The sequence below is a fragment of the Podarcis muralis genome, chromosome 11, assembly GCF_964188315.1.
Source record: "Podarcis muralis chromosome 11, rPodMur119.hap1.1, whole genome shotgun sequence".
Classification (NCBI taxonomy): domain Eukaryota; kingdom Metazoa; phylum Chordata; class Lepidosauria; order Squamata; family Lacertidae; genus Podarcis; species Podarcis muralis.
Genome location: NC_135665.1, coordinates 63,516,408 through 63,535,990, shown reverse-complemented (window position 1 = coordinate 63,535,990; position 19,583 = coordinate 63,516,408). Strand labels below are relative to the sequence as shown.

General features: G+C 46.3%; 1 protein-coding gene across 1 annotated transcript in view; it reads left to right on the top strand.

Annotated features, from left to right (window-relative positions):
* Positions 1-862: 862 nt before the first annotated feature.
* Positions 863-19,583, top strand: part of NOL6 (nucleolar protein 6) — a 62,589-nt gene continuing 43,868 nt past the window's right edge. Inside the window, exons 1-13 of the mRNA XM_077936560.1 lie at positions 863-969; positions 2,670-2,903; positions 4,163-4,279; positions 5,559-5,738; positions 6,895-7,063; positions 9,103-9,237; positions 10,914-11,077; positions 12,317-12,437; positions 12,643-12,701; positions 14,242-14,343; positions 16,486-16,601; positions 17,813-17,990; positions 19,220-19,342. Of these exons, the coding sequence (XP_077792686.1) occupies positions 2,670-2,903; positions 4,163-4,279; positions 5,559-5,738; positions 6,895-7,063; positions 9,103-9,237; positions 10,914-11,077; positions 12,317-12,437; positions 12,643-12,701; positions 14,242-14,343; positions 16,486-16,601; positions 17,813-17,990; positions 19,220-19,342 (1,698 nt within the window). The 5' untranslated portion in view covers positions 863-969. The remainder of the gene's footprint in view (positions 970-2,669; positions 2,904-4,162; positions 4,280-5,558; positions 5,739-6,894; positions 7,064-9,102; positions 9,238-10,913; positions 11,078-12,316; positions 12,438-12,642; positions 12,702-14,241; positions 14,344-16,485; positions 16,602-17,812; positions 17,991-19,219; positions 19,343-19,583) is intronic.

Here is a 19,583-nt window from a genome sequence, read left to right as displayed (position 1 = left end):
CAGGGCTGATTTCCTTCAGAATGGATAGGTTTGATCTTCTCGCAGTCCATGGGACTCTCAAGAGTCTCCTCCAGCACCACAATTCAAAAGCATCCATTCTTCGGCGATCAGCCTTCTTTACGGTCCAGCTCTCACTTCCATAAATCACTACTGGGAAAACCAAAGCTTTAACTATGCGGACCTTTGTTGGCAAGGTGATGTCTCTGCTTTTTAAGATGCTGTCTAGGTTAGTGATCCCCTTCATGGATCACTGCCTTGCCGTGTTGAAGGGGCTTGAATAACTCAGAGAAGCTATGAGCTATGCCAAGCAGGGCCACCCAAGATGGACAGGTCATAGTGGAGAGTTTTGACCAAACGTGATCCACCTGAAGGAGGAACCGGCAAGCCACTCCAGTATCCCTGCCAAGAAAACTCCATGGACAAAGACAACAGGGAAAACCATAACTCTAACTATATGGACCTTTGTTGGCAAGGTGATGTCCCTGCTTTTTAAGATTAAGATTATTTTTAACAATAATAATAGCAACAGCAATAATCGCTCCTTTTAGGGTCTTCTGAACCTGGGCAGACCCTGCCGACGCCTCGTGCGACCCAATCACAGCAATACTAAAAGCAGAATTTTTGCTACTGATTTGTGTTCTTTGCGGTGGGGAAGGATCTCCTATGCGTACCCGGGATTCCCCCCGCAATCAGCGAGATGGGCTCCTCTTCATCTTTTCTTATCTCTCCGTTCCGTCGATAGAGACCGCTGTTCGGAAGGCGCTAGGCGCGTGCGCGTCGACCGTGGGCGTGGCCTCGCGGCCCGCTTTGTTCCAATTGGATGGGGTTTCTTCTTTTTTCCCCTCTCTCCTGCGTTTGGGCTGTTTCGTCCAATCAGGAGCCACCCGGAAGTGAGCGGAGGCTGCTCCGGATTCCGCGTGGCTTTGCTTAGTTCCACCCACGTGGAATGCAGGAGGGACCAAGCAGAAGGTGGGTGCCGTGTAATGGGGGGTTGCGCGTGATCCTGAGGGAGATCCTAAAGCTGTAGAATGGGAAGCAAGAACATTTTGTGTTATGAGCCGCCCTGTGATCTCCGCGTGAAGGGCGAAGTGCAAAACTGATCAATAAAATAAATTAAGTAACTGAATAACGGAACTTAGACAGCAATCTAAGTGAAGAAGTCGGATAAAAAAATAAGATATCCCGTCCTTGGTTTACTTCGATGGTATTAAAGAGAGAGAGGAGAAAAAAATGATGTCGATTTAGTTTTTATATTGCTTATTATATTAAAACATGGCGTGCTCTGGTCCATGGGGTCACGAAGTGTCGGACACGACTAAACGATTAAACAACAACAACATATTAAAACATATCTCTAAGGGGTTTACAGAAAACTGAAACAACAACAGACAAGATGAACAAAAATATTACAAAAATGCCCAGTTATATAGCATTGGGGTTCAATGTAACTTTTTCGTTGTAGAGAGTGTGAAAGTAGTCCCATAAGCAGTGCCGGATTTACGTACAGTGGTACCTCGGGTTACATACGCTTCAGGTTACAGACACTTCAGGTTACAGACTCCGCTAACCCAGAAATAGTACCTCGGGTTAAGAACTTTGCTTCAGGATGAGAACAGAAATCGTGCTTCGGAGGTGCGGTGGCAGCAGGAGGCCCCATGAGCTAAAGTGCTTCAGGTTAAGAACAGTTTCAGGTTAAGAACGGACCTCCGGAACGAATTAAGTACTTAACCCAAGGTACCACTGTATAAGCTAAACAAGCTATAGTTTGAGCCCCACTCTCTTGGGGGCCCCCAAAAAAATTTAAAGGGAAAAAACCTGGATGTACGTTTCCAGAATATAAGATAAAAACAAATAAAATAAAACCTACATACAGCAACAGTGTTTTTGTGTTGTGTAGCCTCCTGTGATGTAAGTAATGGGCCCTGCCTGCTAGCCTGCTCCCTAAAATATCACTGGTTTGCTCATTTCTATATTAATTACTTTGATGAAATACGTATTTTGTTATGTGCAAATGGCTTTAGCTACCTGTTAGGTCCATAAATTACCATATAGCATCTATTCAACAAATAAAACAGCAACAATTTGTTGTTGACAAAGGGCAGCTGGACATATAAAGGGCCCCATTACCTTCAGGAGCTGAGGGCCTCGTCAAACCTAAATCTGGCCCTGCCCATAAGAAGAAGAAGAAGAAGAGTTTGGATTTGATATCCCGCCTTTCAATCCCTTTAAGGAGTCTCAAAGCGGCTAACATTCTCCTTTCCCTTCCTCCCCCACAACAAACACTCTGTGAGGTGAGTGGGGCTGAGAGACTTCAGAGAAGTATGACTGGCCCAAGGTCACCCAGCAGCTGCATGTGGAGGAGCGGAACCCGGTTCCCCAGATTATGTGACTACCGCTCTTAACCACTCCACATTCTTATCCAGGGACTGATTGCATTTATCTTGAGTAACGGCTATAGTAGTAGGTGTCCCCAGACCCATTCTCTTCTCTTTACCCATCCGTTGGGGAGTTGGAAGTATTCTGACAAGGCGATTCATGAAAACAATTCAATTCAATAAGGTCCTGCTTATTCAAACGAGCTTCTTAGCAGGCTTGCACAAATAAATTAAAATAAAATGACACTGGGGTTACTTTCAAGGCTGATCTGTTTTCCTTTGGCCTCTCTGCAGATGTCTGAAGATGCAGAGAGAGAAGCAGGCGTGGGAGACTCCGAGAGAAAAGATGGGGAGGCTCTTGCTAAGGAAGGGAGACCACGAGGGAAGAAAAGGCCTCTTGCTGCTGAGGGCGTCCTGCAACCGGTGAAGCTTTGCAAGGCTGAACTATACAAGCCGCCCACCAACGAGGAGCTGACACGCCTGAAGGAAACCGAGAGCCTGTTTCACTCCAACCTTCTGCGCTTGCAGGTCAGGCTAACTTAGCAGGGTTAGTCCTTTTGTGGGCAGGTGTTGTGGGAGAAGGGTTCCTGTAACTAATTATTTGTACTTGCAAGCACCTGCATGGCACCCAGAATTTTGCTTCAGTCTATGGGCTTTCCAATTCTTTCTGTGTGTTCAAAGAATCATTAACTTTCTCATGTTCAGTGCTTCTAAGATCTTGCCTAGCACTGGCTCCAGTCGCTTTCCAGACTCCTCTTTCTCCCTCAGTTCTCCAACTACGCTGTCTTACTGTGAAGCTTTCTTTCTGCTGTTCTGTTTTACCGTTGACCCTCTACTCACGACCACAATCTGTTCCAGAGGCCCGTCCTTATGGCGAAACGGGTTGCTGGTAGAAGCGCCATTGTGCGCAGACGCATTCAGCGGCAGCCTGCTTCTGCGCATGTGCAGATGGTGACAGTTGTTTCAGTGCATGCGCAAATCGCAGCAAACCCGGTGTTTACTTCTGCGTTTGCTGTGGTTGCGACTTGTAACGGGCCAAAGTAGAATCATAGAATCATAGAGTTGGAAAAGACCACAAGGGCCATCGAGTCCAACCCCCTGCCAAGCAGGAAACACCATCAGAGCACTCCTGACATATGGTTGTCAAGCCTCTGCTTAAAGACCTCCAAAGAAGGAGACTCCACCACACTCCTTGGCAGCAAATTCCACTGTCGAACAGCTCTTACTGTCAGGAAGTTCTTCCTAATGTTTAGGTGGAATCTTCTTTCTTGTAGTTTGGATCCATTGCTCCGTGTCCGCTTCTCTGGAGCAGCAGAAAACAACCTTTCTCCCTCCTCTATATGACATCCTTTTATATATTTGAACATGGCTATCATATCACCCCTTAACCTCCTCTTCTCCAGGCTAAACATGCCCAGCTCCCTTAGCCGTTCCTCATAAGGCATCATTTCCAGGGCTTTGACCATTTTGGTTGCCCTCCTCTGGACACGTTCCTGTAGAGCGGGACATAAGTAGAGGTTCTACTGTACATCCTTCTCATTTCTTCTTAAGCTGTTCTTTCATTCCATCTTGTCTCACCGTTAGTTATTGTTTGTTTTATATATCGTATTATGTAATGCCCGGTTGGAAACCAGCCAGATGGGTAGGGTATAAATAATAAATCATCATCATCATCATCATCATCATCATCATCATCTCACTTTTAGGTTGTTAGTAATAGCAATGAAGTTGTATTTTTTTAAAGTGCTAATGTGGTGAGTGGCGTCTCTCCTTTCTCCCCTGTGCAGATTGAGGAGCTTTTAAAAGAGGTGACTCTCAAGGAGAAGAGGAAGCAGAAAATCGACTCCTTCCTCCGCGAAATCAATGCCTTGCTGAGCACAGTCCCAGAGACCCCGCAGAGAGACGTATGTCCAAGATGCATGTAGTTTTACAACCCAATCTTATGCATGTTCACTCGGAAGTAAGCCCCCTTATGTTTCATGGGTCTCGCTCCCTAATAAGTGCCTTTAGGATGGTGGCCTTTGTGCTTGAGGTGTAAACACTTGCTGCAATCCTAGCAGTTTTGTTTAAACCCAACAAACTGTGATGAATCCTAGCTGTGGTTTGTTTGAAACAAGCTAACTTCAGAGCACAGATCATGAAGCTGGCTTCTTTCAACACATCATACTTAAGATTAGCCGTGGTTTAGGGTATGGATGTAACATGGAACTGTAGCTCCTCAGAAGTAGGAGCTTCCAATCTCCTTGCTGCTACCCCAGTGGAGAAGGAGAGCTTAAACGTACATGTGTGTCTGTGGCAGCAAACTCATTTCCTTCACAGTAAACCATATTTTATCATGTGGCCACTGAAATGGACCCTAGTCCCAGCATTGTACATCATAACTGTTAGTGTCTTCTTCCCAAGGGTCTCTGGCAAAAAGAGGCTTTTCCTTTTTTAAAAAATAAATAAATACAATACTTTATTTAGAATTCAACAATAACAAAGGAAAAAACCACAGTAGTTGCTACATCAATTCATTACAATTAACCAATTTTAACAATATAGAAATAGTACTAGAAAAATTACACAGCATCACTTTTAACTTACTGAAGTTTTCATATTACACTTTTATCTCTTTATCTCCTTCTTAACATATCAAAAAGAGAAAGACCAAGAAAGGAGGCACACAAAAAAAAGTGAAGAGGAAGAAGGGGGGGGGGAGGGGAAAAAGGAAACAAAAGAAAACAAACACATTTATTTTGCTTCCGATAAGACTCATTGTATTATTGTTTCTACAATTTTTTCACACAGTTCCAAGTTATTGTATTTCTTTATTTGTTTTCGTCAGATATCAAAAAACATTATATTTGTTGTTGTACAAGGATCACTCTATTTCTGCCAGGAGATATTTGTTATTGTAACGCTTTTCCAGATACTCCTTAAAGATTTTACATTCTTTCTGTTTTGGACAACATCTAATTCTCCCTGTCATCATGACCATCTGTAGATATTCTATCATTTGGACCTGCCACTCATTTATCGTAGATGTTTTGTCACTTTTCCAATTTCTTGCAATTAAGATCCTGGCTGCCAAAAAGAGAGGCTTTTCCTAGCTCCGTTCACTGAGATCCTTTTTCACTGGCGGGTCCCATCCTGTACTCAGGGGGTGCTTTAACCTTTTTCTTCTACCCTGTCTCCTCCTAGATCACCAATCAGTCCTGGCTCCCCAGTGGAGTGAAGGTCCCCCTCCAGCAGCTTCCTTTCTGCGTCAAGGGCCACTTTCGCTTCCTTCCCCCCGCCGAGGTGAAAGTGGTGGGGAGTTACCTGCTGGGCACCTGCATCAAGCCTGAGGTCAATGTGGATGTGGCAGTGACGATGCCCAAGGTTAGTGGCACTGGCACAAGTGAGAGGCAGACCACGACCTGCTTAGCTTCAGCATTGTCTTCATTCCACAGGGCCTAAATTTGCAATAGGTTTTGTGGTTTGTGTGTGTGTAGTGCACGCCAACAATGGCATAATAATTTCTAGATTCAGGTAGGTAGCCGTGTTGGTCTGACGCAGTCGAAATACAGTGGTGCCTCGCAAGACGAAAAGAATCCGTTCCGCAATTCTCTCCGTCTAGTGGTTTTTTCATCTTGCGAAGCAACCCTATTAGCGGCTAAGCGGATTAGCGGCTTAGCGGCTATTAAAGGCTTAGCAGCTTAGCTGCTAAAAGGCTATTAGCGGCTTAGCGGCTTAGAAAAAGGAGGGGGGAAGCGGAAAAAAAATCGCAAGACTCGCAAGACGTTTTCGTCTTGCAAAGCAAGCCCATAGGGAAAATCGTCTTGCGAAGCAACTCAAAAACGGAAAACCCTTTTGTCTAGCGGGTTTTCCGTCTTGCGAGGCATTCGTCTTGCGGGGCACCACTGTAAATAAAAAAATTGTCCAGTAGCACCTTAGCGACTAACTAAGTTTGTTCTGGGTATAAGCTTTTGTGTGCATGCACACTTCTTCAGATACCAAAAGCTTATAACCGGAACAAACTTAGTTGGTCTCTAAGGCAGTGTTTCCCAACCTTGTGCCTCCAGCTGTTTTTGGACTACAATTCCCATCATCCCTTGCCACTGGTCTTGCTAGTCAGGGATGATGGGAGTTGTAGTTCAAAAACAGCTGGAGGCACAAGGTTGGGAAACACTGCTCTAAGGTGCTACTGGACAATTTTTTAATAATAATTTCTGTTGAAGGCAAGTTTCAAAAAAAAACGTTTTTGTAAAGGTATATATCTTATGAGGCAATTCTTCTTGCTGGCCCTACTAGGACCAACTTGGCCAGTTAACCCTGGTGATCATTTGATGTCTACTGACTGGGCCCAAAAAAAATGACCGCTGAATTTTAGATTTTTATTGATATTGATGCTGCTTTTTATGTTGTACTTTATGCTGTTTTTAAGTCGCACTTTAATCAGTGTTTTATTTTGCTGCTAGCCGCCCTGAGCCCGGTTTTTAAACTGGGAAGGGCAGGGTATAAATAAAAATTTATTATTATTATTAATTGCTGTTAGGAGATCTTCCAGGACAAGGACCACCTAAACCAGCGCTACCACCGCAAGAGGGCTCTCTACCTGGCTTGCTTGGCTCAGCACCTGGCCAAGAAGAAGCTCTTCGGGGCCGTGAAGTTTGCCTACGTCAACGGCAACCACCTGAAGCCGGTCGTGCTCCTGCAGCCGCAAGGTGAGGGTGGCTTTCCGCCTGCTCCTTGAGCCAGACCCCCTTCCTTTTTCTTGGTCTCCCTGTAATAGAGCACCAGGTTTGGGCAGAAAAATAAGTGATGGGTTCTGGTGGGCTGAGCAGGAGTGTGATGCTGCAATGTAAGAGGCAGGTGCAGTTTTCGATTGCACGAGGCTGCATCTTAAAGTGGGTTAGAGTGAGTGAGTTCTGCAAGACTAGGGGCAGGTTATTATTCGTTAATTCTGGTTTGTTTGTTTAGTTGCATTTATAGCTCACCTTTTCCTCCAAAGAAACTCAAGGTGGTATATAGTGGTGCCTTGCAAGACGAAATTAATCCGTTCCGCAAGTCTCTTTGTCTTGCGGTTTTTTCGTCTTGCGAAGCACGGCTATTAGCGGCTTAGCGGCTATTAACGGCTTAGCGGCTTTAAGAAAAAGGAAAAAAACTCACAAGAACTCGCAAGGCGTTTTCGTCTTGCAAAGCAAGCCCATAGGGAAATTCGTCTTGCGAAGCACCTCAAAAAACGAAAAACCCTTTCGTCTAGCGAGTTTTTCGTCTTGCGAGGCATTCGTCTTGCGGGGCACCACTGTACAGGGTTCTCCCCGTCCTCCTTGAATCCTCCCAACAACCCTGCGGGGCAGGCTAGGCCAGGGGTCTGCAACCTTTAAGACAAAAAGAGCCACTTGGACCCGTTTCCGAAGAAAAAAAAAAACTGGAAGCCGCAAAACCATTGCGACATTTAAAACAAATATATCTCCGGAGCCGCGATCTGACAGCGGGCGGGAAGGCGACGTCGGGACAGTGTGTGACTAACGCCCGCCCCGCCCCCATGCGACGTCACAGCCAGTACAGCACCCGCCACAGTGGGGAGTGTCGGGGCGCACAATGCGCCTCCTCCCCTCGCTAGTATCCGCCCCGGAGCCGCGGCAAAGGTGTAAAAGAGCCACATGCGGCTCCGGAGCCGCGGGTTGCAGACCCCTGGCCTAGGCTGAGAGGCAGTGAGCATCATGGCCAAGCAGGGCTTCAAACCCAGGTCTCATAGGTCCTAGTTTGATGCTCCAACCACTACTCCACACTGTCTCTCTTACTTGCATAGCTTGCCCATATCTGAATGGTCAGGCGTAAATTCAGAAAACATTACACAAGTGCAAGATTATAATGGAATCATGAAATAAAACCACAAAGCTAACCAGTGATGGGGACATGGGTGGCGCTGTGGGTTAAACCACAGAGCCTTGGGCTTGCTGATCAGAAGGTTGGCAGTTTGAATCCCCGCGACAGGGTGAGCTCCCGTTGCTCGGTCCCTGCTCCTGCCAACCTAGCAGTTCGAAAGCCCGTCAAAGTGCAAGTAGATAAATAGGTACCGCTCCGGCGGGAAGGTAAACGGCGTTTCCGTGTGCTGCTCTGGTTCGCCAGAAGCAGCTCAGTCCTGTTGGCCACATGACCCGGAAGCTGTACGCCAGCTCCCTCGGCCAGTAAAGCGAGATGAGCGCTGCAACCCCAGAGTCGGCCACGACTGGACCTAACAGGTTAGGGGTCCCTTTACCTTTACCTTTAGGTATAAACCACAGAGCCTAGGGCTTGCCGATCAGAAGGTTGGCGGTTCGAATCCCCGCAATGACGGGGTGAGCTCCCGTTGCTTGGTCCCTGCTCCTGCCAAACTAGCAGTTCAAAAGCACGTCAAAGTGCAAGTAGATAAATATGTACCACTCCGGCGGGAAGGTAAACGGCGTTTCTGTGGGCTGCTCTGGTTTGCCAGAAGTGGCTTAGTCATGCTAGCAACATGACCTGGAAGCTGGAAGCCGGCTCCCTCGGCCAATAAAGCGAGATGAGTGCCGTAACCCCAGAGTCTGCCACGACTGGACCTAATAGTCAGGGGTCCCTTTACCTTTTAACCAATGATGAAGTTAGCAGTGTAGCAGGAGGGGAGACGTCCAGTCCACCAATGGAGGGAGATGTTCTTAAAAGTCTGGGCTGGGTGCCTTCTCCTTATCGATTCTCCTGGCTTGCCTTTTGCTCACCCTGCTTCGTGGGGTTTTCCCAGGGAAAGACATGAAGTTGGTGACTGTCCGCCTCTACGCCTGCCCTGCCCAGGGCGTCTTCAAGACCAGTCGCCTGCACCCCAGCAAGAACAACGTCCGCACGGCTTGGTTCACGGAGAAGCACTCCCCTGTCGCAGGTATTATTATTATTCTATACTTATTTATACACTGCCTTTTCCCGCTGATGGGGACTCAAGGAGACTTACACTGTGTGTAACGTTTCCGAGCACAATTCAAAGTGTTGGTGCTGGCCTTTAAAGCCCTAAACAGCCTTGGTCCAGAATACCTGAAGGAGCGTCTCCACCCCCATCGTTCTGCCCAGACACTGAGGTCCAGCTCTGAGAGTCTTCTGGCGGTTCCCTCATTGCGAGAAGCAAACCTACAGGGAACCAGGCAGAGGGCCTTCTCGGTAGTGGCGCCCGCCCTGTGGAACACCCTCCCATCAGATGTCAAAGAGATAAACAACTACCTGACATTTAGAAGACATCTGAAGGCAGCCCTGTTCAGGGCGGTTTTTAATGTGTGAAATTTTAATGTATTTCTCATCTTTGTTGGAAGCCGCCCAGAGTGGCTGGGGAAACCCAGCCAGATGGGTGGGGTAAAAAAATTAAATTATTATTACAGTGGTGCCCCGCAAGACGAATGCCTCGCAAGATGAAAAACTCGCTAGACAAAAGGATTTTCCGTTTTTTGAGTCGTTCCGCAAGATGAATTTCCCTATGGGCTTGCTTTGCAAGACGAAACGTCTTGCGAGTTCTTGCGAGTTTGTTTCCTTTTTCTTAAAGCCGCTAAGCCGTTAATAGCCGCTAAGCCGCTAAGAGCCGTGCTTCGCAAGACGAAAAAACCGCAAGACGAAGAGACTCGCGGAACGGATTAATTTCGTCTTGCGAGGCACCACTGTATTATTATTACTGATCTACACACATAAAACAAATTAACGCACAGGAATCTTCCAAAAGCCCATCCCAAACCCAAGCCCCCAAAGTCCCATGTCGATCGGCAAATGGTAAGGGGGGCAGGATCGTGAAATCTGGAAGCCCCTAGTCATGAACCGGCACATGGGTGGTGGATACAGATTCAGTCGTTCTGACTCGAGGAACGAGGCAATTGAGCAGCTCGGCAGCTGTATCCATGACTGAGCAGCCCTTTTTAGGATCCACTCTGCTCACCCCGAAAAGGGGGAGGGGCTAGAAAAGGTGCCCTAAATAAAGTCTGCCTCCCTTTTTCCCTGAGTGGATTGTTGTGCCCAGTGGGGTCACCAACCCACGGTCAAAAAATACAATTGAACTTTTTTTCAATCTTACTCAGCTACGAGTAATTGCAGAAGAAGAAGACAAATAAAATAGGAATAGCTAAAAACGTAGGAGAAAAAACAATCACCAAAAACCCCCAATTAAACATCAGTAGAATGAATTATGGATAGATAAGATAGATTAAAAACTTGCAGCCCATTGCAACAAAAGTACCATGGCACTAGCCCCCTCGTTAAAAGGAAATTTTTAAAAATGTTTTTCTGGTTATTGCTGTTTTCCTTTTGTTCCCCCTGTGAACGATGCCATGGCCTTTGGCTAGCGCAATAAAGCTTATGAATGAATATATAAACCTTTGATGAACTTGTGTATTCCTGCCTAGTAACCCCCCTTCTAAGCTACACAGAAAGTTAGCCAGAGTGTCTCCATTTTAGACTTGGATGTTGTGTTTCTGTTGTTGGGTCCTGGGTGGTTTTATGCCAGACAAGAAGGCTGCAGCTAACGGCGTCTGCCATATTTGTTCGACATGGACCGGTGGTGATCTCCTGTTCTGCCTTTCCTAGGAGCCTCGGAGCCACCGACGCCACACTACAACAACTCCATTTTGTGGGACCTGGTCCTGGAGTCCAGCCTGCTCTTCCTCTCGGAGGCGGCCCATGACTTCCAAGGCATGCGAGATGGGGTGTCTCTCCTCAAAGTGTGGCTGCGCCAACGTGGGCTTCACCAGGTAACTGGGCCCGGGCACAATGGGGGGGGGGGGAGACCTGGGCCTCCTTGCTTCCTCACCCTTGAGCAGCCTGGCTGTTGTGACAAGACCGCGTTGTCAACTGCCCTGAGATCTACAGGTATAGGGCGGTATACAAATTTAATAAATAAATATTTGGGGTTGCAATCAAACATTTGAGGTTACAATGGTGGTGCTGGCTAAGGCCCGTGGAAGTTGTAGTTCCAAGAATTCTGGAGGACACCAGGTATGCAAAATCTGCTAAATGTTGTGATCCCTTTGCACTATGCTAAAAATGTCTTGAGCAGCTGCAGGCTACATTCCTAAACAGGACCGTCTTCACCCAGCAGGGTGCAAGGGGTGCGGGGCACCTGGATGCCGAATTCTGGGGGGCGCCTCTCAATCAGTGGTGGTGAAAAGCAATGGAGCAAATGTCCCCACCCCCTCCTCGGTTACTCTGTTGCATTACAGTGGTGCCCCGCAAGACGAATGCCTCGCAAGACGGAAAACTCGCAAGACGAAAGGGTTTTTTGTTTTTTGAGCTGCTTCGCAAGACGATTTTCCCTATGGGCTTGCTTCGCAAGAAGGAAACGTCTTGCAAGTTTGTTTCCTTTTTCTTAAAACCGTTAATACAGTTGCGACTTGACTTTGAGGAGCAACTCATAGCACGCGGTGTGGTAGCCTTTTTTGAGGTTTTTGAAGACTTTGGTGATTTTTGAAGCTTTTCCAAAACTTTCCTGACACCGTGCTTCGCAAGACGAAAAAGATCGCAAGACGACAAAATTCGCGGAACGAATTAATTTCGTCTTGCGAGGCACCACTGTACTGCGCCTAAGATTTCAGATTAAAACTGCCACTGCTGGAATGAAAGCAGGACCGTTTTCTGCCTCCCCACTTCCAGCCACGCTCTGAAGACTGGAAAAGAGATCCTCTTAAGAATATTAGGGGGGCAGGCAGGGGAAGCATGGCTTTGGCTTTTGCAGTCTTCAGGGGAAGGACTAGACCATGTGAAAAATGAACACAATATTTTAGCTGCGGTTCATTCAATTTCAGATTTGTATTCTTGTTGTAAAAAAGCATGCCTAGACATTCTGTTCTTGCACCCATAACCTAGGTTTTCAGAGTGCCATTTAGCTCCTAGCTTTCTAGCACTGGGTGGCTGGAGGATTTGGGAATCTGCAGCAGAAGAGCACCTTGTGCCAACTTTTGTGTATTGTCCATTTCTTCCCTCCCCTCCCCCAGGGACTTGGGTGTTTCAATGGCTTCATGGCTTCTATGCTGGTGGCGTATCTCTTGGAGAAGCACAAGATCAACAAAGTGATGAGCGGATACCAGGTGTTGAGGAACAGCCTTCAGTTCTTAGGTGAGCCCTGTGCGCTTTGGCTCTGAGGTGGGAGGTGCTTAGATCTGAGCTGGTTTGTGGGGCTCCCTGCCTTTCCGCCCTTGATCACAAACCAAGCCACCCATTTGGCAGAATAATAATACGATAGGAGACGATAGTCTTTATTGTTTCACAATCTCTGAATAATTGCATGATCTTTCCCTTCACGTGTCTGTCTTCCTTCCAGCTACCACAGACCTCAGTACATCTGGAATCAGCCTTTCAAAGGATGGAGTTTCCTCACTGGTAATAATAATAATAATAATAATAATAATAATAATAAATTTTATTTATATCCCGCCCTCCCCAGCCGAAGCCGGGCTCAGGGCGGCTAACAACAATAAAACAGTACAAAAGTACAGCATAAACAACACTCTAAGATCATTCATTATAAAATTAATTAATTCAAGCCACTGGCAACCATTGGGCCAGAGCTCTGCGAAGATTGCCGAGGGAGGGAGTCAGGCTGTGCCCTGGCCAAAGGCCTGGTGGAACAGCTCTGTCTTGCAGGCCGTGCGGAAAGATGTCAAGTCCCGCAGGGCCCTGGCCTCTTGTGACAGTGTGTTCCACCAGATCGGAGCCACAGCCGAAAAAGCCCTGGCTCCAGAGAGTTGACTCTAGTGAGAGTGTGAGCTTTGGGGTACTTGGGATTCCTGGTTAGGGCAGAGGCGATGGGGGTTGTTTATTATTACAGCTGTATTCCACCTTCCTTCCAAGGAACTCAAGGTGCCTTGCATGGTTATCCCCTCATCCCTTTGTATCCTCCCAACAACCCTGTGAGGTTGTGCATTCACTTTCCCTGCTAGAAGCTGCTACCCCCGCCTGCTCTTCAGCCCGCGACGCCCTTTGAATCTCAATATTTATATTTTATGGAAAGGTTTTCAGTGGACAAATAAAAGAAATGGGGGGGGGGGGGGAGAAACCCAAAACAAAAAGGTGCTTAAAATGAATGTAACACAATGTATAGGTATATAAGGTTATCATCCATCGAGCATACAATTATTAACACGTCGCTATAGATTTTATAAATGCACTTGTACTGTCATCATATTTATCCATACACAATCTGTGTCCAAAAGCAGTCTCTTTGTATGTTATAAGAGTTGCCGTATCTTCTATCCATTGATCAAAGGATAGTAGTAGTAGTAGTAGTAGTAGTAGTAGTAATAATAATAATAATAATAATAATAATAATAGTAATAGTAATAATTTGTTTATACCCTGCCCATTTGGCTGTGTCTCCCCAGCCACTCTGAGCAGCTCCCAACAGAATATTAAAACATGATAAAACATCAAACAATAAAAACTTCCCTATACAGGGCTGCCTTCAGATGTCTTCTAAAAGTCAGATAGTTGTTTATTTTATTGACATCTGATGGGAGGGTGTTCCACAGGGCAGGTGCCACCACCGAGAAGGCCCTCTGCCTTCTTCCCTGTAACTTCACTTCTCACAGGGAGGGAACCGCCAGAAGACTCTCGGTGCTGGTGTCAAACCCCGTATCTGAAGAAGTGTGCATGCACACGAAAGCTCATACCAATAACAAACTTAGTTGGTCTCTAAGGTGTTACTGGAAGGAATTTATTTTATTTTGTCCTGTATAATGGGTATGTGATTTAGGATAATATGATCATCTGGCATTTTAAATTGCTCCCCTAAAATTTATTTATACATCTTGATGCTTTTCTCCAGAATTTTGCAACCATCAGCCATTGCATAAACCTAAGTTTCAAAGGAGCACTTTCCTTGTTCTGCCTTTTGAATCTCAGCTTTGTCCTCTTCCTCTAGCCTACCCTGGCGGACTTCCACGCAGCGTTCCAGGTGGTCTTCGTGGACCCTTCTGGGTTGGTCAACCTGTGCGCAGACATGACGGCCTCCACATATAAGCAGGTAAATGAGGTCGTTGTTTAGCCCAGCTTTCAAATGTGCCGTCCAGATGTTTCCTATCAGCCCCAGCCAGTACAGATTTACTGGAGGAGAGGAGAGGAAGTTTCTCTGTGCAGCCAAAACACGATAAAACATCAGCAGAAGAAATTCATTGGAAAACCGCCCCATGTTTTCATGTCACTTATACCCAGCTCTTCGCCGTTTGCATAATCCTGTAGTGAGAAACAGAATTAAAAATACAACAAAGCAATATTTCACCGAAATTCAGCACCCTCAAAGGAAGAACAGTTGATAAAAACCTTGGGACATGCAGCGAGGGCAAAACTGATGGCAGTGATAAGAGACACAGATTTAGAATCCTTTAAAGAAAACTCTGGAAACTCTAATCTGTTTAAAAATTTATTTCCCCTATGCAAAGGCCAAAGCAGGTGTTGAAGTGTAAGAAAATAGCAGGATATATTAAGAAACAGGTTAAAGAAGATGAAATTAGATATGACAGAACCTTAAAAAGCAATTTTATGTAATTTGAGTTAGAAATATTGATGTTGGGTGAGCGCAAGTCACTAGTTTTGTTGAATTGGAATGTAACTGTTGAGTAACAGATTTAACTTTCAATATGGAAAAATAATAAAATATATATAAGAAATTCAACCTAGTGTAAAAACAGACAGCATAGCAGTGTTATCATCATTGTTGAAACTGCAGGCTTGTGGGGCAGGCTGAGAACGAGAGAGTGACTTGGGCGAACGGGGAATTCGAACCCGGGTTTCATGTTCTTGTCTTCCTGCTTTTCTGCTTTGCTCTTTGCAAATGGACCAGGGAAGCGAACGAGCCAAGAATGCTTGCACCGGCCGCTGGGGGGGTGGTGGTGGAGCGGTTTTGTAGGGTACCCCCAACCTAGTTTTTAGAGGAGGAAAACCAGAAAAAAAAATATTCTGAATCAAATGTTGTACTAAACTATTTAATAAGCAACCGGTATATCTGAATCATATTACAACCATGTACAGTGAACAGCAGTCAACAGTGGCATTAAGAGATCGCAGCAGTTCTCAACCTGTGGGTCCCCAGATGTTGTTGGACTACAACTCCCATCATCCCTGAGCCTTGCTAGCTAGGGGCGATGGGAGTTGTAGTTCAACAACATCTGGGGACCCACAGGTTGAGAAAGGCTGAATTGCGGTATGTGAGGTAGGGCTTACCTGCCCCCCCCCCAATATTTTATTCAAGTTGGAAGAGGGAGGGAGGGAAGAGAGAGGGAGAGCTCACATTTGTGCTGCTTGTGGCGGGCAGCTGCCTTGCCTCGCCTTTGAGGTGATGCTGGAACTGGAGCAAAAAGATTAGGAGGAGACGCCGGGACAGGAGCTGTGTAAGCGGCTCTCCCTTACCTTGAATTAGTCAGCTGGGAGGAGGGGCAGAAGGGGCTGCCGTCCGTCCCTCCTCCCGCCTCGCTGTAAAGCCAGCAGAGCAAGAGCTGCTGACACGCTCTTCGGGACTCTTGCTTTACAGGGAGTGACGGACGGGAGCCGTGGCTCCAGCTGCAGAGACATCCCTCAGCTCGCAACTGCAGCGGCAGTTTCCCCTTACAGTGGTACCTCGGGTTACATACACTTCAGGTTACAGACTCCGCTAACCCAGAAATAGTACCTCGGATTAAGAACTTTGCTTCAGGATGAGAAAAGAAATTGTGCTCTGGCAACGCAGCGGCAGCGGGAGGCCCCATTAGCTAAAGTGGTGCTTCAGGTTAAAAACAGTTTCAGGTTAAGCACAGACCTCCGGAACGAATTAAGTACTTAACCCGGGTTACCACTGTACTTAATTCTTTCCGGAGGTCTGTTCTTAACCTGAAACTGTTCTTAACCTGAAGCACCACTTTAGCTAATGGGGCCTCCTGCTGCCACCGCACCTCCGAAGCACGATTTCTGTTCTCATCCTGAAGCAAAGTTCTTAACCTGAGGTACTATTTCTGGGTTAGCGGAGTCTGTAACCTGAAGCGTATGTAGCCCGAGGTACCAGTGTACTTTTTAGGAGGAAAAAAGTGTGTCTTATGGAGCGAAAAATACGGTACATTGTGGCCTGGACTTGACTCTTGGGGGGTTGGCTTATCTCTCCGCTTGCCTAAATATGTGTGGTTTTGCTCTCCCTTAGATCCAGTTCGAAGCCAAGCACTCCATGGAGATTCTGGACAACCAAACGATGGATGGCTTCCATTTGCTGTTCATGACCCCCAAGCCTCTGATCCGAGCCTTTGACCACGTGTTCCAGTACGTTCTCTCCACGAGAATATTTTTCTTCTTCTTACGTTTACACACCACTTTTTCTTCGAAGGAGCACAAGGGGACCTGCCTGGTTCTCCTCTTCCTCCTCATTTCCTCCTTACAACAAGTGTGTGAGAGAAGTTGGGCTGAGATACGGTGACTGGCCGAAGGTCACCCAGTGAGTTTTGTGGCCGCATGGGGATTCGAACCCCAAGCCTCCCATGTCATAGTAGTCCATGGATAGGAAAACTAAGGCCCAGGGGCCAGATCTGGGCCAGTCGCCTTATAAATCCGGCCCGTGGACAGTCTGGGAATCAGCATGTTTTTACATGAGTACAATGTGTGCTTTTATTTAAAATGCATCTCTGGGTTATTTGTGGGGCATAGGAATTCGTTCATCTTCCCCCCCCCCCCAAAAATATAGTCTGGCCCCCCACAAGGTCACTCTTTTTTAAAAAATGTATTTTACTGAAAACCAGAGCCTGGGGGGGGGGGGGGATAATTCAGACGGAAATTCCCAGGTGTCAAAAAAAGGTTATTTATGTATGCCACTACGACTGCCCGTGTTTTGTTAGCACAAAAATGGAAAACGAGCGAGGTCCTAGCCAAAGAAGAATGGCAACTTAAACTGATGGAATTTGTGCAGCTTGCGGATCTAACTTACAGAATAAAAGAACAAGAGCAACATTTGTTTAAAGAAGATTGGAAAATGTTTCTTGAATATATGGGGGGAATTGTGTACACTTGAAAACGTCGGCAGCATTAAGATAAATTCAACAGTTTTGATGGAAGTAATAATGGAATACTGAATGGTTTAGTTTATATAAAATATGCGGGGATTTACGCTATGCAAAATGAACCATGGAAAGAGAAGAATGGAAGTCACTGATATTTTAAGGTTGTTTAAATGAATGTTCTAAATTGTAAAACAGAAGATTTAATGAAAATTATATATATAAAAAGAAAATAAGTAATACACAACTAAATAAATAAGAATTAATAATCTGACTTGATGCTATATATAAACATCCAAGGAATGGGTCGACTTGCTCATACTGGGCTGCCGAATCCTGTCTTTCTTGGAGAAGAACTTGAGTTGGTTTAGCACCGAGAATTTATTTCTCCTCCACTGCTGTTTTTGCACAGCCTGGGCACAGTTGCTTATCTGTGGACCCAGCAGTGACTGCACTTCTCTCTCCCGGCTGCTCTCTCCTCAGCCTCAAGCACGTCTCCAAGCTGCAGGCGGCCTGCAGGAAGATGCAGCTGCTCAACGAGCTGATGGATCGCGGCGGGAATTACGTGGCGGCAACTCTGCCTTTCCTCATCGGCTTGCTGGAACGAGGGCTGTCTCGGAGGATCCTGTTGCTGACGCATGCGCTGCCCCAGACTCAACCAGTAAGTTTTATTTCAGACCATGGTGGTGGTGATGATATTTATATTATATTTACATTCAAAACCTGACAGTACCAAATTATTGAAGGCTTTTCACCAAAGCCAGACTAAACGTCTTTCCTTCTGCAGTGTTGGATGGCAGGTTGAGAGGAGTTCCCTACCAGGACAGACTTTGCTCGTGTCCTCAAGACATTGATTCCATAAAACATATTTTGCTGCACTGTGCAAAATATGAGCAAGTCAGGGCTGACCTGACGTTACCCTTGCTGGTACCTTTCCCGGGAAAATCAGAGGCTCACTATGTCAGGTTCCTATTGGAAGACCGGACAAACGCTAGAACATTAGCAGTGGCAAAGTTTTTATCGGTGGTTGCAAGAACCAATGATCCCTATCTTTAAGTCTGGACAAATTGCTAGTTTAACCTGGAGGTAGGCTGTATGAATTGGGGATTACTTTGTAACAGTTTGTTGGGTCTCTGGACCGTAATAAAGATTGATTGATTGATATCCATTTATATCCCACCTTTTCCCCTGGGAAGGACTCAAGGCGGCTTACGGATTAAATGAGAACAGCTAAAAACATTTTGCAGTGGGGTGGGGGACAACTGAACATTCAGAAGAATATTAAAAGCATACCAGTGGACTGTTGGCACCTGTCTATCTGGGGAAACATTTATACACACAACAGCCGTGTCAAGTGGGTTAGGCAGAGAAAGAGCAACTAGGTGCCAACTAGGTCACCCAATGAGCTTCATGGCTGAGCAGGGATTTGAACCCAGCTCTCCCAGGCCCTGTGGTTGCCGCGGAGCACAACCCGAAAATAGTTATCCTGAAGCATATTTATCCCAAGGTATGACTGTATTGTGTTTTATTCTTGTTTACTACGGTATGTAAAACTGGTCTGGGACCGTAATAAAATTTATATACAGTAGTACCTCTGGTTGCGAACAGGATCCGTTCCAGAGCCTCGATCGCAACATGAGCAGAATGCAACTTGCGTCTGCGCATGCGCGGGTCGCAATTCGCCGCTTCTGCACATGCGCATGATGCCATTTTGAGCATCTGCGCATGCGCGAGCGGCGAAACCCGGATGTAACCCTTTCCGGTACTTCTGGGTCGCCGCGGGACGCAGCCTGAAAAGATTTAACCTGAAGCAAATGTAACAAGAGGTATGACTATATATCTTTCCAGTGTGGCCCATCTAATTTTGTTTCTCTCATCTTTTTCGCCCAGTGGCCAATTGACGCTGATCCCCCCAAACACAAAGACATCGGGTCCCTGTCATTTGGACTTCTGCTGAACCTTGAATTTGCTGGCAGCATCCTGGAGAGGGGACCTGGAGGGGACAGACCAGAGGTGAGACTGGGAGAGTGCTCTGGTCCCCGTTATTGGGTGCCTAAGAGATTTTCCGCCTACGCTTTTGCTTTCCATTTGTTCCATCTTGTAGGCACAACCCCTTTTTCAAGGCACGGTTATTCATGAAAGAAACTTCCTTGTCCTGTTTTGCACAACCCTTTCTCTTGCTGAAAAATGGTATTTTGGACCCATGGAACTCTCCGCCACTGGAGATTCAGCAGGCACCTTTTGTGCCAAATTT